This window comes from Lipotes vexillifer, unplaced genomic scaffold (assembly GCF_000442215.2).
Source record: "Lipotes vexillifer unplaced genomic scaffold, Lipotes_vexillifer_v1.1 scaffold777, whole genome shotgun sequence".
NCBI lineage: Eukaryota > Metazoa > Chordata > Mammalia > Artiodactyla > Lipotidae > Lipotes > Lipotes vexillifer.
Genome location: NW_006784423.1, coordinates 210,547 through 229,193, shown reverse-complemented (window position 1 = coordinate 229,193; position 18,647 = coordinate 210,547). Strand labels below are relative to the sequence as shown.

The following is an 18,647-nucleotide window of genomic DNA, read 5'->3' as shown; positions in this document are numbered from 1 at the left end:
GTTGTACAGCGTTGTTTAGAGGTAGATCCGTGTGGTCTTTCCCTTTCTCTGTTTTGCACATCAGATGCTGTTTTCAACTGTGATTAATGAAGACCTGTATGTTACCTAACCTTTATCATCTGCCAGTGTCCAAACGTGATGGCAGCAGCGTGTGTACCACAGGGAACCGAGTGTTTCTTTTAGTGCTTTCTTTTTGGACATGGAAGATGCTGTGTCTGAAAGTAGGCCCCACGTATAAGAGCTACCATTATATCCTGGTGTGTTCCCGGTGTAGTACAGACCACTTGTGGGAGAAAGTGTTGGTGCTGTAATGGAGTACTTGGCAGCTGGCTCTGTTAGAGACTGTCAGGAGCAGGTTGTGGAGAGGAAAACTCACTGTTAGGGTTTAATAATATATCTTGAGCAACACAGCTGTGTTACAAGTTGTCAAACAACTACAATGACCACATGACAACCTGTGAGTTCTGGGACCCACAGTTTTAAAGTACACCAGTCATACTACTGGCTACAGTAGCTCTTAGCCTTTATTCTTAAGGATTCATTCTTTGAAAAATTATGTGAATAGTGTGGACTTTTTTCTATACAGGGTACATACTTGTACACTGACTCTGTGGGCCCTGGGTGAAGAGTCCTTGGTCTGAGAGCAAATTTACCAAAATACTGCTGCAGGGCAGAGTCCTGTTCTGTTTCAAGTCTGAGAATGTCATGGTTTCAAGGACCATAGAGATGAAGACTTGAGGCTGTCTGATAAACAAGAATCTCTATCTCCCAGTGTCTTTTTGTGGTCCTTGGCTAGGAATTAATGCTACGTTTTTGTAACAAAGGAGGGTGAAAGGCAAGTTCAGTATTGCAAAAGGGCTGTTCTCTGCATCAGCATCATCCAGTAGAAATAAAATGCGACCTGTGTGTAATCAAAAAGCTTCTAGTAGTCACATTTAAAACTAAAAGAAACAGATGAAATTAATTTTATTAGTCTATTCAGCTTAACGCATTATGTCCAAAATACCATTTCAACTTCTAATCAGTATAAAAAATTAATAAGATATTTTCCCCCTTGTCTTTGGTGGGGGTTTTTTTGGTTTGTTTTTTGTTTTTACCAATCTTCAAAACCCAGTGTGTATTTTTACACTTGCAGCACATCTCAGTTTGGACTGGTTGCACTGCAGGTGTTTCATAGCCAGGTGTGGTCAGGCGGCCATATTGGACAGGGCCAGTTAGTACAGAGCATGCTTCATGTTTGCTCACTCTTAGCAGTTCCTTTAGCCAGAAATCCTTCTTTATAGACCAGAACATATTGTACGAAGAGTTCCTTTTCTCTCCATCTTTCGCCTTTTTGTTGTTTTTGGTCTTTCAGCTAATAGAAATTGTCTTAGGTTCCTACAGGATTATTTACCCAGAGGATAACGGGTTTAATTTAATTTTATCTATTATCATGCTTGGAAATACAGAAAACTGGATGTAATTCTAATCACCCGTCATCCTTGGCAATTGTTAACTTTCCTTGTAGGGTCTCATCGAGGTTGGCTTTGCTTTAGTTTTGTATTTATACTAATCTTTGCTTATGATTTCCTTAATGTTTCAGCTATCGCAAATGTATGGATATTTTGCTAAACCATTTAGTATTCCAAGTATGATTGTGGCCGCACTTTTTAAATACCTTTTTAATTTATAGCTGTTAATAGTAGTTTTTCCAATGATCAGTAAGTAAAAGCAGGATTTTTTTTTTTTTTTGGTTATTAAGTAGATTCTGTGTTCTCTAAGGGTTTTTGATAGAACATTACCTCAGGCTTCTAATTCTAATTCATGGTTATTATGAGCTGTGTCCAAATCAAAGTATGTGTGTTTTTATCAGCATGCTGTTTTAACCTAAAGATTAAGTTCCATGATTTTTATTTTCAGTTAGAATATTGACATTAATTAATTACTTAACACCTTCTCTTTATCAGTTTTTTTGACTTGTCTTACAGTGGAAGAGAAGGAAAAGCCTGAAGATCTTCCCTCAGATGACGATGTTCTCATTGTGTATGAGCTGACCCCAACCCCTGAGCAAAAAGCTCTTGCAAGCAAACTTCAGCTTCCTCCCACTTTCTTCTGTTACAAGAACAGGCCAGACTACGTCAGTGAAGAGGAGGAGGACGGTAAGTCTCCTGTTGCTTTAAAGCGTTCTGCTCACGCTCCTCTTAGTGAGTGGGGTGATGAAATTGCTTTCAACCTGCTTCCTGGAGCCCACCCCTGCTGCCCTGCAGGCTGGTATTGATCCTAAATGTATGTGTGAGCAGTCAGTGGACGTCACGACTGAAAGAGCTGCATTCATTTATTAGCATTCCCTGGGTGGCTGCCGTGAACAGGGCAGGCATTTTGAGGGGACTGAAAGCAATTCTCATTTCCCTGGGGTCTCAGAGGGGTGGGCGAACTGTGAGGCAGAGACAGGGTCTTACTGGGGAAAGCTCTGTGGGCCCTGTCCCAAGTTTTCAAGCAGGGGAGTTACGTGCTCAGAATAATCTCAGCAGGACAGTTGGGCAGTGATGTGGAGGACTGGGTTGTGGGAAGGGGAGCCAGAATGCCAGAGCAGCTCAGACAAGGCATTCGGGGTGTGGAATAGGCAAAGTTGGTTGCTATTTGGATGTGGGGAGTAAGGGAAAGTGTGAAGTTGGAGATAATTTTCCTAGATTCCTGGCTGGAAAATCTCCTGAAATTTACTGGAAGTTCTTTTATTTAATAAACCAAATTATACTTTAAGATGAAGATTTCGACACAGCTGTCAAGAAGCTTAATGGAAAACTGTATTTGGATGACTCAGAAAAACGTAGACCGTTAGAAGAAAATCTAACAGGTATGTAACAGTAAAATTACTAGTTACAATGTTTTTTAAAAATCTTCTGTTTAAAAGGAATCTTGCAATCTGGTCACCTCTGTAATTACCAGTTTTGCCTTGGTGACTTAAAATATTTAAAAATAACGTGAAGTGAAAAACATTGTGCTTCCGGTGGTGTTTGTTCTCCATCGGCATCCAGGGTCTTGTTATTTGGATCTATAATCTGTAGATGACACTGAGGGCCATTGTTTGTGGAGTAGTTGGACTTCATCTACTTTCATCTTAACTTTCTTTTCCTTGTGTTGTATGGGATTTTCAGATAATGAGAAAGAATGTATTATTGTTTGGGAAAAGAAACCGACAGTTGAAGAAAAGGCAAAAGCAGATACGTTAAAGCTTCCACCTACATTTTTTTGTGGAGTCTGCAGTGACACTGATGAGGACAATGGAAGTGGGGAAGACTTTCAATCAGAGCTTCACAAAGTTCAGGAAGCTCAAGTAAGACCATCACTGTGTGTTCCTTCTGGCCCAGTTGCCTCTGTTGACGCGATAAGCTAGAGGGTCCTCACCACGTGGTAATAATGGGGTGTGTCTGGCAAGCGGTCGGACACCTCGGGCAGCTCTGGCCAGAGGAGGAGGACTCGTGTTCTGCCCAGAGGACCGGAGGCCCCCCTGCAACCGGTGTGTGTGCTGGGCTTGGGGAGTCAGGGCGGCAGCATGGCGGTGCAGATGTCCCTAAGAAGGTCTACGCCCTGCAAAGAACGGTGTTAAGTGGTTCATTTTCTGTGCAAGTTAATTGATTGTGGAATGGGCAGAGTGGATAGGAAATAGCAGCATTTGAAACTTAGTTCCCCTGACCTGTATACCTTGCTTTGCCAATAACTTCGTGATTTGGTTACTTTCTTGGCTCAGGTATAGTCATTTTAGAAGCTATCAACACCTTAGTGTCTTAATTTGTATTCCACAGAAACTAGAAGACAAGGTCCCTGTCTTGTAATTGTTTACAATCTTAATATTGACATATTCAGAATGATTCCTTGCCTCTCAAGAAATACTGTTTTTTAAAAATTGTTGGAAAGATGGTTAAAATGAAACAGAGTCCTGGAGTTAGTTATGAATGCAGTGTTTTGTTTAAAGGATACGTGGGTAGAGAGAGACGTGGCCCAACACGTGGCCTGAGTCTGTAGGAGACTTACTACCCTTCACCGTCTGTCTGACTCTGAGGAGTCTAGGTGGCCTGCTTCTTTTAGCTGTCCACCTAGGATAAGCCGCCTGTTCCACAGGCTTCAGCTTATTCATTGGTGCACGTATAGCTAGTGGCCATCAGCTGATGTAAAGACATTACTTCCTTGTTTATGACCAAATAGATTGGTGGAAGCCCTATCTGAAGTTTTTCCATCAGCGGCCTTGCTATACTAAATTTGAAGTATATTTTAAATCCCTCAGCAGTTTCCCTGGACTCAGTGGAAGTACACAGTATGTGATTTCTCTTAATCATCTTCTCTAATTGCTGCTGCTGGAGGCTTTATTTATTTATTTATCTATTTAAATATTTATTTAAAAAAATTTTTTTTTTGGCTGCATTGGCTCTTCGTTGCTGCGCACGGGCTTTCTCTAGTTTCGGCGAGCAGGGGCTACTCTTCATTGCGGTGCGCGGGCTTCTCATTGCGGTGGCTTCTCGTTGTGGAGCCTGGGCTCTGGGCGCGCAGGCTCCGTAGTTGTGGCGCACGGGCTTAGTTGCTCCGCGGCATGTGGGATCTTCCCGGACCAGCGTTCAAACCCTTGTCCCCTGCATTGGCAGGCGGATTCTTAACCACTGTGCCACCAGGGAAGTCCCTGCTGGAGGCTTTAGCATCCAGTCTTTCATTCAGCAAATACAGGACAGTCATAATATACAGTTGGGTTATGCAAATTGAAACAATGCATTTTAAATTTGGCCTCACTCTTTTGTGTGCAAAACTTAAAAATAATTATTAAAAATTTTTTTTTCAAAACTTAGAACACTGAAAAATAATCTCTGTGCTGATGCACTGACTGAATTGTACATTTATTCTTTTCCCACCTGTGGTGCAAACAGGACTTGGTGTCTTTTGTCAGTTTTTTGTGAACTGTGCTGTTTATAGGCATTGAAATGGCTTGAGTGATTATTGTGTTATCATTGTTATAAATTAAAATCTTTTTGTAAAATATCCTTTAACACTCTCATATGTTCATTAAATAGCGGTCCTAAGAGCTGTTCAGAAATACATTTGGTACAGAAATTAAACGTGATAAGTCACTATAAGGGTTGAAAAAAATTGCCAAGATGAATTGTAATTTTGGAGAGCACCCTTTAATACACAGAGACAAAACAGAGAACTAACAACCATTAAAGCTGAAATGTGCTGTGTAATGGGTGTAGATATACATCCTCTTAGGATGCACCCTTCCTGTTTTACACTCAGATTCATCTTGGACTATACGAGATCTTCAGATAGGCATCCCTTGCATAAAACACCTAAGTGTACTGTATGTGTAAGTGCTTAGAATGAGCTGGCACTGTGCTCAGCATTGGGGATCAGCATTGGGGATGCGGTATTTGATTTGTCTACAAGAGTTGTTCATTCACAGACTCTTAGGTGGCGAATGTATTAGGAGCTGGATTACACACTCCCCTCCCCCAAGTAATCTAGCCTACATTTTTTGGGTAACATTAATTGTGATATATTTCACCCATTTTAAAATGTACAACTCAGTGGGTTTTCGTATATTTACCACAGTCAGTTTTAGAACATTTTCATCATCCCAAAAAGAAGCCCTGTTAACCTCTAGCAGTCACCACCCTTCCCCATTTCCACCTGTCTTCTCTAGGCCTGGAATAACCAATGATATACTTTGTCTCTGTAGATTTGCCTATTCTGACATTTCATATAAACAAATAATAATGTGTGGTTCTTTGTGTCTGTCTTCTTTTACTTAGTAAATTTTTGAGGTATATCCACATTGTAGCGTTTATCTGTATTTCATTCCTTTTTGTGGCCGCATAATATTCCAGTGTATGAACATACCACATTTTGTTTACCCGTTCACCTGTTGATGGTCATTTGGGTTGTTTCTTCTTCTTGGCTATTATGAATAATACTGCTGTGTTAGCCTAAATCATTTGACACAAACAGAATGGACTGTCTTCTTGTGCTTCAGTCATTAAGAAATGATGATTTTTTCATTTGTATTAATTTTTAAATTTTACATAAGGAAAAATCACTTTTCCCTGTGTGTGTGTTTTCTGAGTTCTTACACGTGCCTGGATTCTTGTAACCCCCACCACAGGCAGGCAGTGTACAGAACCGTTCCAACACCCCAAAGAATTCCTTCCTACTGTCCCTTTTCGGTTCAGATCCTCCCCCACCCGGAACCTCTGGTAACTGCTGATCTGTTTTCTGTTTCTACGTTTTTGCCTTTTCCAGACTAGCATGAATGGAATCATACTTTGTGTAACCTTTGATACTAGCTTTTTACACTCATTATGCTCAAAAGCATAATGCCTTTGAGATTTGGCCCAGTTACTCTGTGTAGTGTTAGTGTGTTTCTTTCTGTCACTGGGTGGTATTCCCTTGTGAGGACGTACCACAGTTCATTCGTTATTCTTTTTGCAGGGAAAACAGGTTTCTAAATAGATCAAATCAGTTGATACTGTGTTGTACAAGTCCAGTCTATCCTTGCTAAGTTTTTACTGCTCCTTCTATTGATTATTGAGAGGAGTGTTGCTGAGCATGTTTGTTATTCTCCTATCAGTTTTTGCTTCACGTACTTTGTTAGGGAGTGTTCCCTCTGCTTCTGTTTTCTGGAACACATTGTAGGAATTGGTAATATTTCTTTCTTAAATGTTTGATAGAATTTACTACTGAAACCATCTGGGCCTGGTACTTATTATCATTATTTTTTTTTGGAAGGACATTAACTGATGGTACATTTTCTTTAATAAATATAGGCCTATTCATATTATCTATTTCTTATGTCAGTTTTGGTAGGTTGTGTCTTTTGAGGAATTGGTTGGTCCATTTCCTCTACATTGTCAAATTTGTGGGCATAACAGTGTTTGTGAAGTGTGTGAAGTTCATTGAAATTTATTACCCGTTTAATGTCCATGGATCAGTGTTGATAGCTCCTGTTTCATTTCTGATATTAGTAATTGATGTCATCTATTTTGTTTTCTCGGTGAGCTTGACTAGAGGTTTATCAAATTTTATTGACCTTCTCAAAGAATCCATTTTTTATTTTGTTAATTTTTCTCTGTTTCCTCTTTTATTGATTTCTGCTCTGCTTTTCATTATTTCTTTAGTTCTTTGTGCCTTCCGTTTATACTGCTCTTCTTTCTCTCGTTTTTTAAGGTAAAAGTTTATCGATTTTAGATCTTTTTAATATATGCATTTAGTGCTACAGAGTTCCCCTTCCTTGCTTTTGTTGGCATTCCACAAATTTTGGTAAGCTGTAGTTTCACTTCTATTTAGTTCATAGTATTTTTAATGTGTCCAGAGACTTTGACATGTGTATTAAAAATGTATTGTTTAATCTCCAGATATTTGGAGATTTTTTTTCAGCTATATTTCTGTTAGTGATTTCTAGTTTAATTCCACTGTGGACTGAGAATATACTTTGTATGGTTTCTGTTCTCTTGAACTTGCTGAAGTTTGTTTTGTGGCCTAGAATGTGGTCTTTCTTCATAAATGTTCCATGCGTGCTTGAGAGGAACGTGTATACTGCTGCAGTTGGATGGAGCATTCTGTAAATTTTTTATATGTCTGTTACTGTATTTTTCAGTTGTGAAGTTCCATTTGATTTTCTTTTGTGCTTTATATCTTTTTGCCTGACACCTATCTTTTCATTTGTCTTAAGAGTATTTGTCCTTTTTTGGAACATTGTTAGAACAGCTTTTCAGAGTTTTTCTGATAATTCAGCACACAGATCATTTCATGACATTCCCCACCCTCGGCCAAGGAGAGTTGACTTTTCTTGGACCCTTTTCCATCTGTGCTGTTGGCAGCTGCAGTTTTGGACAAGGCTGGTACCCTGCCTGGGATGTGGGTTAGTGGATGGGGGCAGGAAAAATTTCCCACAGGGTTCTCACCAAGATTACCCCTCAGGTCTTGAGAGTCTTTTTTGTTTCTTTTTCTTTCTCTTTTTCCTAAGTAAAAAACAGAAGTTTACTATAAATACATCTTCTAATGAGATGGCTCTTAGGAGGGGGGAAGTTTGTGGTGTCTTGATTGAAAGTGAATTTGGTAAGGCCAGAATTTCAGATGGTCACTTTGCCTGTCTCTCCAGTAGTGTTTACACCTGGGGACCATCTACCATAGTGAGGGGCTTTCTTTTTCTGTAAAACTGGGGGACAGTCAGAGAAAATCTCAAATCTCTTGCCACCATCCAGCAGCTCTGGCCAGAAACCCTCTTCCTCCAGGTTCAGTACTTTCTTGTTGTGACACCCGCTGTAGGCAGGTAGGAAGCAGCTCAGCAAAGGGGCCCAGGCACGACCTCGTCGGCTCAGCCTAGTCCGTTTCCAGAACCCATGGTTGCCGCAGGGGTTGGGGAGGAGGTTGTGTCCGGGAGGCAGGGACTGGCCTCATTGGCTGGGGGCAGGCAGCTGTGGATGATGGGCCACGTGGCCTAGAGGTGCCCCCACTCCCCAGCAGTGTGCACGGGAGCACGTGGCTCAGGCCAGCACCTCCTTGGGTTCCGGCTGTGGTGCGGGGACCCCGACGGGCTGGCCCGTGGAGGCCAAGTTGTCCATGGTCTCATCATCAGGCCTGGCTGCCAGCTGCATCTCAGCCATTGCTCCTCACTAGTGGGAAATAAATAAATAAATAAATAAATAAGTTAAGTAAGTAAGTAAGTAAAGTAAGTAAGTAAATAAGTAATAAATAATAAATAATAAATAATAAATAAATAATAAATAATAAATAAATAATAAATAAATAATAAAAAAATTAATAAAAAATTAATAAATAAATTTTTGGGCTGTGTTGGGTCTTTATTGCTGCACATGGGCTTTCTCTAGTTGCAGTGAGCAGGGGCTACTCTTCCTTGTGGTGCGTGGGCTTCTCATTGCGGTGGCTTCTCTTGTTGCGGAGCACAGGCTCTAGGCGCTAGGGCTTCAGTAGTTGTGGCATGTGGGCTCAGTAGTTGTGGCATGTGGGCTCAGCAGTTGTGTCTCACGGGCTTCAGAGCACAGGCTCAGTAGTTGTGGTGCATGGGCTTAGTTGCTCCGTGGCATGTGGGATCTTCCCGGACCAGGGCTCGAACCTGTGTCCCCTGCATTGGCAGGTGGATTCTTAACCACTGCACCACCAGGGAAGTCCCATGTCTTGAGATTTTTTTTTTTTTTTTGCAGTATGTGGGCCTCTCACTGTTGTGGCCTCTCCCGTTGTGGAGCACAGGCTCCAGACGCGCAGGCTCAGCAGCTATGGCTCACGGGCCCAGCCGCTCCGCGGCATGTGGGATCTTCCCAGACTGGGGCACGAACCCGTGTCCCCTGCATCAGCAGGTGGACTCTCAACCACTGCGCCACCAGGGAGGCCCATGTCTTGAGATTTTTAATCCTTCTGCTTTTATCCACTTTTCAGAGGCTTCTTGTAGTCGCTCTGTTTCAGTCCAATTCACCTGTAGGTGCTGGGAGAGGTAGGATGGAAGGTGGAATGGGAGAAAGAAAAGTGTGCTTAGTCCATTTTGTCCAGAACTCCAAGTCCTCAATTTCTTTTAAAATAGGGTATATGGGGGCTTCCCTGGTGGTGCAGTGGTTGAGAGTCCACCTGCCGATGCAGGGGACACGGGTTCGTGCCCCGGTCCGGGAAGATCCCACATGCTGCGGAGCGGCTGGGCCCGTCAGCCATGGCCGCTGAGCCTGCGCGTGTGGAACCTGTGCTCCGCAACGGGAGAGGCCACAACAGTGAGAGGCCCACGTACCGCCAAAAAAAAAAAAAAAAAGGGTATATGATCCTTTTTTGTCAATCAGTACTTAATGGCATAGTTATTTACTTCCTCTTTGCAGAAATCCCAGAATGAGGACATAACTAGCACGGCTGACAGTGTGTGTACAGATGGCAATAAAGTGACTGTACCATTATTGTGTAAATCTGAAGAACCAGAGTTTACTACCAAATGTATTAGTTCACCACCTGTTTCTTCTGAAACTGTCAATAAACCTGTGGATTTATCTACTAGAAAGGAAAATGATGCAGATTCTACAAGCCAAGGTACAATTTGATATATGTTTATAAAAACCTTCTAGGCATGCATTACTACATAAGGTACACCTGTGATTTTGAGAAGATAGACTTTTAAATGCAGATCCAGAAACTCCCTTTCTTAAAACAAAATTTGAGATGTATAAAGGGGCATGAAGTATTTCGCTTTTATGAGCTTATTTTTTTACAATTGAGAATACAAAAAATCTTTAGATATTTCCTGAAATCCAGCCTTTGAATGAATGTTTTAGATTATATTAGATTGTGTAAAGCAGAAACTGTATAGCTCTCTATCTATTTAGTATAGATCTACATCTCATTTTTAAAGAATGATTTTGGGTTTGCTTTTGGTATATTCTTCATTGAGAATATAGTACCTGGAAACTGAACAACAGTGAGGAAGCTCCGCACTTGGATGTCTTTTATAAGTTTTCTTCAGAGAGAGAGATAACCAGATTATAAATGTTCCACACCCCATCCCACACTATCCCTCTCAGTAGTACAGCAGGTCCTACCCCCATTCTCTTTGGGTCCTGAGTAAAGAAAGCTTTGATGTTCAACATGTATTAAATGAAATATTAAATTGCTCTTTTCCTTTTGCCAGTGGAAAGCAAAACAGTTTCATTTGGATTTGGAAGTAGCACGGGGCTGTCATTTGCAGACTTGGCTTCCAGTAATTCTGGGGATTTTGCTTTTGGGTCCAAAGGTAAGATCAGGAGGGGCGGTTTTAATGACTGTATTACAGAAATATGCACACCTGGGGGGAGCAAGCCCTTTGTCACTCACCCGGCTATTTGTTTCCCCAGCCCTGCCCTCCAGCTGTCTAGTGTTGTAATAAAGGAAGGGCTTCTCTTTTATTATTTTTGCTATTATTAATATAACCACTAATATTATTATTAATATTATAACCATAGGAATTTTCTCTTCATTCATTGTACCTCATGGTGCTAGTCTTCCCTATCCTGAAATGCAGAACCGTCACTCCAGTTTTGGAATAACCTTGGGATTGGCACATTGTTCTTTTAGTTATACTTTTGATTTACTAATATTTCAAGATTTGTGCATCAGTAATTTTTAAGGAGATGATTTTGCAGTTTTTTATTTTTGCAATGTCCTTGATTGTGCTTTTTAATATAAGGGTTGTGCTCATTTATAACTGGTGAGCTTTCCCATCTTTTCCAGTGATTTTTTTCTATTTTTGGTCCATTTGGGTATCATTTGTAGAAAATAATCCTTTTCCTTGATTGTTTCAGAAGCTTGAAACAATTAGCATATTTTCTCATTCTTAAGGTAGATTTCATGTATCTGATTATAGCACCATCTAAATTGAACAAGATGCTTGAATTGTCGAATAAATTTTATTGAAGATACATACTTACATGATTAATCTAATTCAGAATAGTGTTCTTCCCTCTCACATATGTTTACTTGTTTCACTAACACTGGGTTTAGCCAATCAGCAAAAAAAAAAACAAAAAAAAACCCAGAACAGTTCCTGTCATTTATGGAAACACACATGTAAAACTTTTAGAAATTACCTTCAGATGCTATGTTATGTTGGAATTCATAGCTTCACTGATGTCAGGTTGCTTTATTTTTAATTTATTAATAAGTAGCCTGAAGTCACAGGGTCATAGGTCAACAAATACAACAGTATAGTGGGTATAATTGTCCACAAATAAAAAGCCAAATAAAAATTGATGTGTTAGCTTGCTTGATACTTGGTATACCTTTTTCAAAGTACTCCATCAGTACTGTACAATAAAGTGTGAGGTAGGCAAGACTCATGCCATGTGGGAGGCTCGCCCTGAGTATTTGCTGATGTTCGCACCTTTTTCCATGAGATGATTTACCAAGCTCTTTTTTAAACTACATTTCTTGTTTTGTTCTTAAATCTCACAGGAATTTGTGCTTTGTCTTTTCAAAGAAGTATCTTTTGGTTTTATCAGTTCTTTTGTTTATGTTTTTTATTTATCTTCAGATTTTGTCATTACTTTGCTTTAAATTATCATTAGTTGGGTGTTGAATGCCTGCTTTATTTAATTTAGATTGTGCTAGTAAGTACAGAATAGCATTTTGAAACTAAATTCCCCTGGAATCAATTTCATAGCTTTTCATGGGGAATTTTCACACTACTGTAAGTTTTTTTTTAATATTTTAGAATTTCATCTTGCCTTCTTTGATTAAGAGCTTGTGGGATTTTTTTTTTTTTTTTTTTTTAAGGTAATCAGTTTCACCAGAATGGTTTTTTGTTTTTTAAACTTATTTCTGGCATTGTGTGGACCTTCTTGATATTAAACTTTTTGTTTTGGTTGGTTTTAAGCTACGAGGAGTCTTTTTTTTTTTTTTTTTTTTTTTTAATCCTTTCCTCCTCTTCTGTTATGTGTTATTCCTGTGGTGATTACTTTTTCTTCATCTGTTTATTTTATTTTTGTTTCATGTTTTGTTTTGTTCCTTTTTTTTCCCGTCTTCTCCTGAAAGTCCTCTTCACAGGCAGGTCTGTCAGTCACTCCCTGTCTTTTGTGTAATATTTCATATGGAAACTAAGAGAACACAAGGAACACATGTTTATCTGCTGCTCCCATTTGTCCGTGATTTGACATTTTATCTTATTTCCTTGAGATTCTGTAATGTTTTCATTAAACCTGGACTCAGAGTGGAAGCTTCCTAGGTACTATTATCTAGAACACAGTTGTTGTTAAGTTGATATTACTGATGTGCACATCTTTATACTCTTACTGTTTAAGTTCTTTCTCCTCTCCCCTTAGAACAGTGGTTTTCAACTCTTGGCTTCATATTAGAATTTCTTGGGAGCTTTTTAAAGAAAAAAGAAACACCTGATAGTTATGTTGGGCTCTCTGGGCCTGCGGCCCAGGCATTCGTATTTTACAGAAGCTGTTGGTGTGATTTTAATATGCACCCAGTGTTAAGAACCATTGCTTCAGGGGAATTTTGAGACTTTCTGCCATACGTCTCAGCGTATTGGGGTAATTTAAAATTTTTTTCTGCTTGGGAGTTTCTGAGCCAGGTATTTTTGAGTCCTATGCCTGTGTGTATCATGTAGATCTGTGGTTACTGTTCTCAGGAAGTCCCCCACACAACCTGAGATTGTGCTCTTCTTGTTTCAGAGCATTCTTTTGCTGTATCTTCTTAAGAATTTTTTGTTTTTCTTTTTTCCTGTTATTTTTCTCCCCGTTAAACCTCACTTAGAGTTACTGCTTTAGACACTCATTTTGTTCTTTCTTCAGGGTGCTGAGTTTTTAACTGATCCATGACATTTTTGCCTTCTCCTGAGTTTTTGCATCAGATGTAGGTTTAGAGAGCAGTGATTTTGTCAGCAAGCGATGAAGAGTTGAGGGGTTTCTTTCCTCTAAGATAGCGGGGAATGTATTAGCAGGCTGGGTCCTCACGTTTGAGATGCGCATGAAGCAGCTTTTAGTTTTCACCTTCTCCCTGTGAGGGAGAGTAAAAGTCTGTGTTCCTCTGCGTGGGAGTGGGGAGCCTTTTCACCCCTTAACTAAGTTAAGCCTAGTATTGCTTGAGGACAGTGGGGGTCAGCTTCTCCCAAGGCTGCCAGTGCCACCTGGCCAAGAAGTTTAAGCTCCAGCTCTAGTTAGCTTGGGAGGAAGTTGAGGTAGAGAAGTGATGAGCGTGTTTAGTCTGCTTCGGCTAATACGGAAGTAGCAGATTTGGCTTCTTTGAGAACAGTTTTAGGTTCAAAAGTTATATTTTTCATGTGATAGAATGTTTTATGAAATGAACTACCTTTGGAGCTTAGCTGGGTTTTCAGAGTTTCAAAGTACGTACTTTTAATTAAGAACCTGCTTCATTACTGAAAGTTCTTCTGTAGTTCCGTATCATGAAGACCTAAGGCTCAGACGATCCTAGACCGTATCTGTATATCCAGGCATAAACGTTACTAAAAGTCCTGTGTACTCACCACATGAGTTTAATATGGCAGAAGAGTACAAGTTTAAACATTTTTATTAGAAGTATGTTACATCATTGGAAATTAGATTCATTCATAAAGTAATCTAACTGGGACTAAGAGCTTATTAAAATAGATAGCACTGTTTAAGTATCCTAATTTATTCATCAGATAAAAATTTCCAGTGGGCAAATACTGGAGCAGCTGTGTTCGGAGCACAGTCAACCAGTAAAGTTGGCGAAGATGAAGATGGTAGTGATGAAGAGGTGGTTCATAATGAAGATATCCATTTTGAACCAATAGTGTCATTGCCAGAGGTAAATATTACAGAGTGAAAACCTTACTAATAACTTCACATTTTAAGTTTAAAACTTGACATGGGCTTGATTTGTAGGGCTGGCCTTATTAGCATTTCTTTCAGAACATTGACCGTTTCAAATGGAAGCTCTTTATTAGAAGTTCAGCCTTTAAGTTCAAATAGTCTTTTTTTTTTTTTGCGGTACGTGGGCCTCTCACTGCTGTGGCCTCTCCCGTTGCGGAGCACAGGCTCCGGATGCGCAGGCTTAGCGGCCATGGCCCACGGGCCCAGCCGCTCTGCGGCATGTGGGATCCTCCCGGACCGGGGCACGAACCCGTGTCCCCTGCATCGGCAGGCGGACTCTCAACCACTGTGCCACCAGGGAAACCCTCAAATAGTCTTTTTAAAGAAATTTACATACAAATGTTATTTGGTAAATTCTATATGAAATCCTTGGGAAGAACTTAATTTTTTCATGTTTGTTTTCAGTAACGTAATTCTGGGGGCAAAAGAAAAAAACCCAACCAACGTCTAATCTCATATTTGCCACAGTCCTTTGAATAAAAAGTAAATTGTACTTTTTCTGGACAAGAATGTTGTTTTAGGCAAATTACTTTTATCAGTTTCAACCTCAATCAGTAGATAATATTTAAGAACAAGCACTTTTTTGAAACCTCTCTTGTAAAAGAATGTATTTAGTTTCCAAAGTGAGGAAGAATGTTACATAAAAGGAAAATGTGTAATGACAAATTTTTCCTGCCTCATCCAAATCAGATGCATTTGTAACCCCAGGATGTTAACTGTTTTCAAATTCTGTTCATGCCAGTGTCTTAAGGAATTTGGATCTTGGAATTTGTTATGGAATATTTTATAAGCAGCATCTTAGAGATAATTTCATGTCCTGTCACAGGTAGAAGTAAAATCTGGAGAAGAAGATGAAGAAATTTTATTTAAAGAGAGAGCCAAGCTTTACAGGTGGGATCGAGAGGCCAGTCAGTGGAAGGAGCGTGGGGTTGGAGACATGAAGATCCTCTGGCACACGATGAAGAATTACTACCGGGTCCTGATGAGAAGAGACCAGGTGCTCAAAGTGTGTGCGAACCACGTCATCACCAAAACAATGGAACTGAAACCCTTGAATGTTTCCAACAATGCTTTAGTTTGGACTGCCTCAGACTATGCTGGTGAGCTCTACACTCAAATGCCTCTTTCCGGTTTGGGGATTTTTCTAAAATTGATAACGAATGAAACAATTTATAACAGTTTATAACTGTTATAACAATTTATAACAGTTTATAATTTATAACGAATGAAACAATTTATAACAGTTATTATAACACAAAGGTCACTGTGTTGTTTGTTGTTTAATAGATGGAGAAGCCAAAGTGGAACAGCTTGCAGTGAGATTTAAAACTAAAGAAATGGCCGATTGTTTTAAGAAAAAATTTGAAGAATGTCAACAGAATTTATTGAAACCCCAGGAACAACAGAAAGAACAGGTATCACCGAGAGCAAAGGAGACAAATCCTGTGGTGTTTTTTGATGTTTGCGCAGATGATGAGCCTCTGGGACGTATAACCATGGAATTATTTTCAAACATTGTTCCTCAAACTGCTGAGAACTTCAGAGCACTGTGCACTGGAGAGAAGGGCTTTGGTTTCAAGAACTCCATTTTTCACAGAGTGATTCCAGATTTTGTTTGCCACGTAAGTCTTAACTGTACATCACAATGGGTGTCTAGAAAAGTGCAGCACACCAACTTGGGAAATTTGGGTGTTTCTCCTCACTTATTATTTTCTTTAGACTTCTTTAGCATTTCCACACCCCCAGCTTCTGTCCCCAAAAGAACTTTCAGCCTAAAATGGTTCATATTTTTAATGCCTTGAACCTGCTGGAAATCGAGGGTGGGAAAAAGATCTTTTCATTTTTTGTCTTCTTTCATGAGTGGGTATTTCTTAGTTTTCAGACTGCATTCTCAAAGAAGCTGGGTGTTTAGGACCTACCCTTTAGTGGTTCTGTATGTATTTTTAACATTTTATTTGGGATTCCTGTTAATTGAAATCTTTTTTCAGGGGGGAGATATCACCAAACACGATGGAACAGGAGGACGGTCCATTTATGGAGATAAATTTGAAGATGAAAATTTTGATATGAAACATACCAGTCCTGGCTTACTATCCATGGCCAATCAAGGCCAGGATACCAATAATTCTCAATTTTTCATAACACTGAAAAAAGCAGAGCATTTGGACTTTAAGCATGTAGTATTTGGGTTTGTTAAAGATGGCATGGATACTGTGAAAAAGATTGAATCCTTTGGTTCTCTTGAAGGGTCTGTTAGTCGAAGAATTATTATCACAGAATGTGGACAGATATAAAATCATTGTTTTTCATAGTAGATTTTACCTGTATAAACAGTTGAAGCCTAGCTGTTATGACAACATGGTAATTATGTTCAGCTTTTGAAAATGGACATTTCCAATGTATAAATATAAAATTGCAGCTTATAGCTGTTGTCACTTTTTAATGTGTTATAATTGACCTTGCATGGTGTGAAATAAAAGTTTAAACACTGGTGTATTTCAGGTGTACTTGTGTTTATGTACTCCTGACATATTTGTATTAAAATGGAGTAATACTAATCTTGTTAAAAGCAATAGACCTTCTCAAACTATTAAAGGAATATGATATATGCAATTTTAGTTTCTTCTAAACTAAACTTTAAACTTTAATTTCTTCTTAGACTTCCTGCATGGATATACTTATTGTTTGGATAAAGGGACCATGACTTGGATAGTTTTTATTTCAGATTTGGAATATATTTGGTAATTTTCACTATTGGTGTGCTCATTTATAAATATTCACTTGTGAGTGGGTAGAGCCAGAGGGTAGAGACTTAACCAAAGTGCTCTTCTATAAATTCTTGCACCTCTTGTATAGCTAACAGTACCTTTTTTCCTTAAAATGTTATGTAGCTTCCTGTGCTCTTCCCAAGGTATTAAATTAATTTTTACATTTTAAGTAAGTTGAGTATTTAGACTTTTTAAAAAACCTGTCATCTATTTCTACTACCTCAAACTGCATTTGGTTCTGATAGAACTTGAATTTTTCCTTGCAGTTATTGTGATAAAGTATGAGTATTTTAAAAAGGTCTATACCATGTGCTTTGGTTAAAGATTTGGTTTATACTAGATTGTTGCAGTACCTTTTTCTGGTGAATTTTGTAGCAAAAATAAAGTGACAATTGTTAACAGCCATGACATTTAAAATATTCATTACTTGTGCATCTAGTTGTTTTTTCATTCTGGAACCAAAGTAAGGAGATAAAGATCCGTAAACTTAAACTGCCACCTAATTTTCCAGAGCTCCCAAGGAGAGGACTGTTTTCCATTTGGGTATACACTGAAAACTTACTTGGAAATGGCTAGTGTCAAAAGTTCGACAGAAAACGGGGGACGTTCTCATCAGCTTACTCGTGTGGCACCACAGGGCACCCCGGGAGAGCACGTTTTGCGTATTCCAACCTCTGCCGGCGGTGCCTTCTGCCCTCCGGGGTTCTTTCCAGCGGAGCCGCCTCATTTCGGGTAGTGAGGCAGTGGGGCTGTCCTGCCGTTTGGGGTTTGGAAACAGGCAGTCCTGGGACAGCACCTGCTGACCGCCTGTAGTGCGGGGGTCACGTGGGGTCCGTGTGCCGGGAGCGGCGGACGGCCCCGACCCTCCGAGTGTGGGTGTGTGTGCGTGTGTGTGTGTATGCGGGGGGGGGGGTGGGTGGGTGGATGCATGCGGGTCCCCGCGCGCAGCTGCCTGGCGGGGACACTGGTTCCTGTCACGTTTCCGGGCGCCTCCCCAGGGATTCCAGGCTGCGGGAGGCACTCGGAGGCGCCCCAAAGATTACAACTGTGGACTCACAAGCTTGGTAACGAATGCTTTGGCCGAAACCGACTTCTCCAAGATTAGTGTCTCACAGCTGCTTCCGATGGGTTCGAGCGCTTATGAGACGGACCCGCGCGGGCTGCCCCTCGGCGCGACCCTCGGGAAGGAAAGGAAAACACGAGAGACCCGCGCGCCGGCCCGCAACGCGCCCCCACGGCCCGCGAGCCCGGACCTGCGCCAGAGGCCGCGCTTTTGCCGGAGAGACGGCGGCGGCGCGGCGCGCCGTGCGTCACGGCGCAAATCCGCCGCGCCCGCCCCGCCCGGCCGCGCGCCGTTGCCAGGGAGACGACGGCAGCCGCGGCCATGGAGCCGAGGGTGGTGAAGCCGCCCGGGCAGGACCTGATGGTGGAGCGCCTCGAAAGCCGCTACGGCGTGGGGGGCGGCTGCCCCGCCGAGGTGAGGTCCTGCCCTGCCTGTCGGCCCATGCCAAGTCCGCGGGTCGCCGGATCTGCG

At 40.8% G+C, this 18,647-nt stretch overlaps 2 protein-coding genes across 3 annotated transcripts in view; both read left to right on the top strand.

Annotated features, from left to right (window-relative positions):
* Positions 1-16,837, top strand: part of RGPD4 (RANBP2 like and GRIP domain containing 4) — a 55,857-nt gene extending 39,020 nt beyond the window's left edge. For both annotated transcript variants that reach the window (XM_007456813.1, XM_007456812.1), the window contains exons 21-29: positions 1,968-2,138; positions 2,741-2,833; positions 3,135-3,313; positions 9,840-10,044; positions 10,640-10,741; positions 14,135-14,280; positions 15,172-15,445; positions 15,633-15,967; positions 16,334-16,837. In XM_007456813.1, the coding sequence (XP_007456875.1) occupies positions 1,968-2,138; positions 2,741-2,833; positions 3,135-3,313; positions 9,840-10,044; positions 10,640-10,741; positions 14,135-14,280; positions 15,172-15,445; positions 15,633-15,967; positions 16,334-16,639 (1,811 nt within the window). In that variant the 3' untranslated portion in view covers positions 16,640-16,837. The remainder of the gene's footprint in view (positions 1-1,967; positions 2,139-2,740; positions 2,834-3,134; positions 3,314-9,839; positions 10,045-10,639; positions 10,742-14,134; positions 14,281-15,171; positions 15,446-15,632; positions 15,968-16,333) is intronic.
* A 1,660-nt stretch (positions 16,838-18,497) lies between these two features.
* CCDC138 (coiled-coil domain containing 138) overlaps positions 18,498-18,647 on the top strand; it is a 49,392-nt gene continuing 49,242 nt past the window's right edge. The window contains 1 exon segment of the mRNA XM_007456837.1: positions 18,498-18,590. Coding sequence (XP_007456899.1) covers positions 18,498-18,590 — 93 coding nt within the window.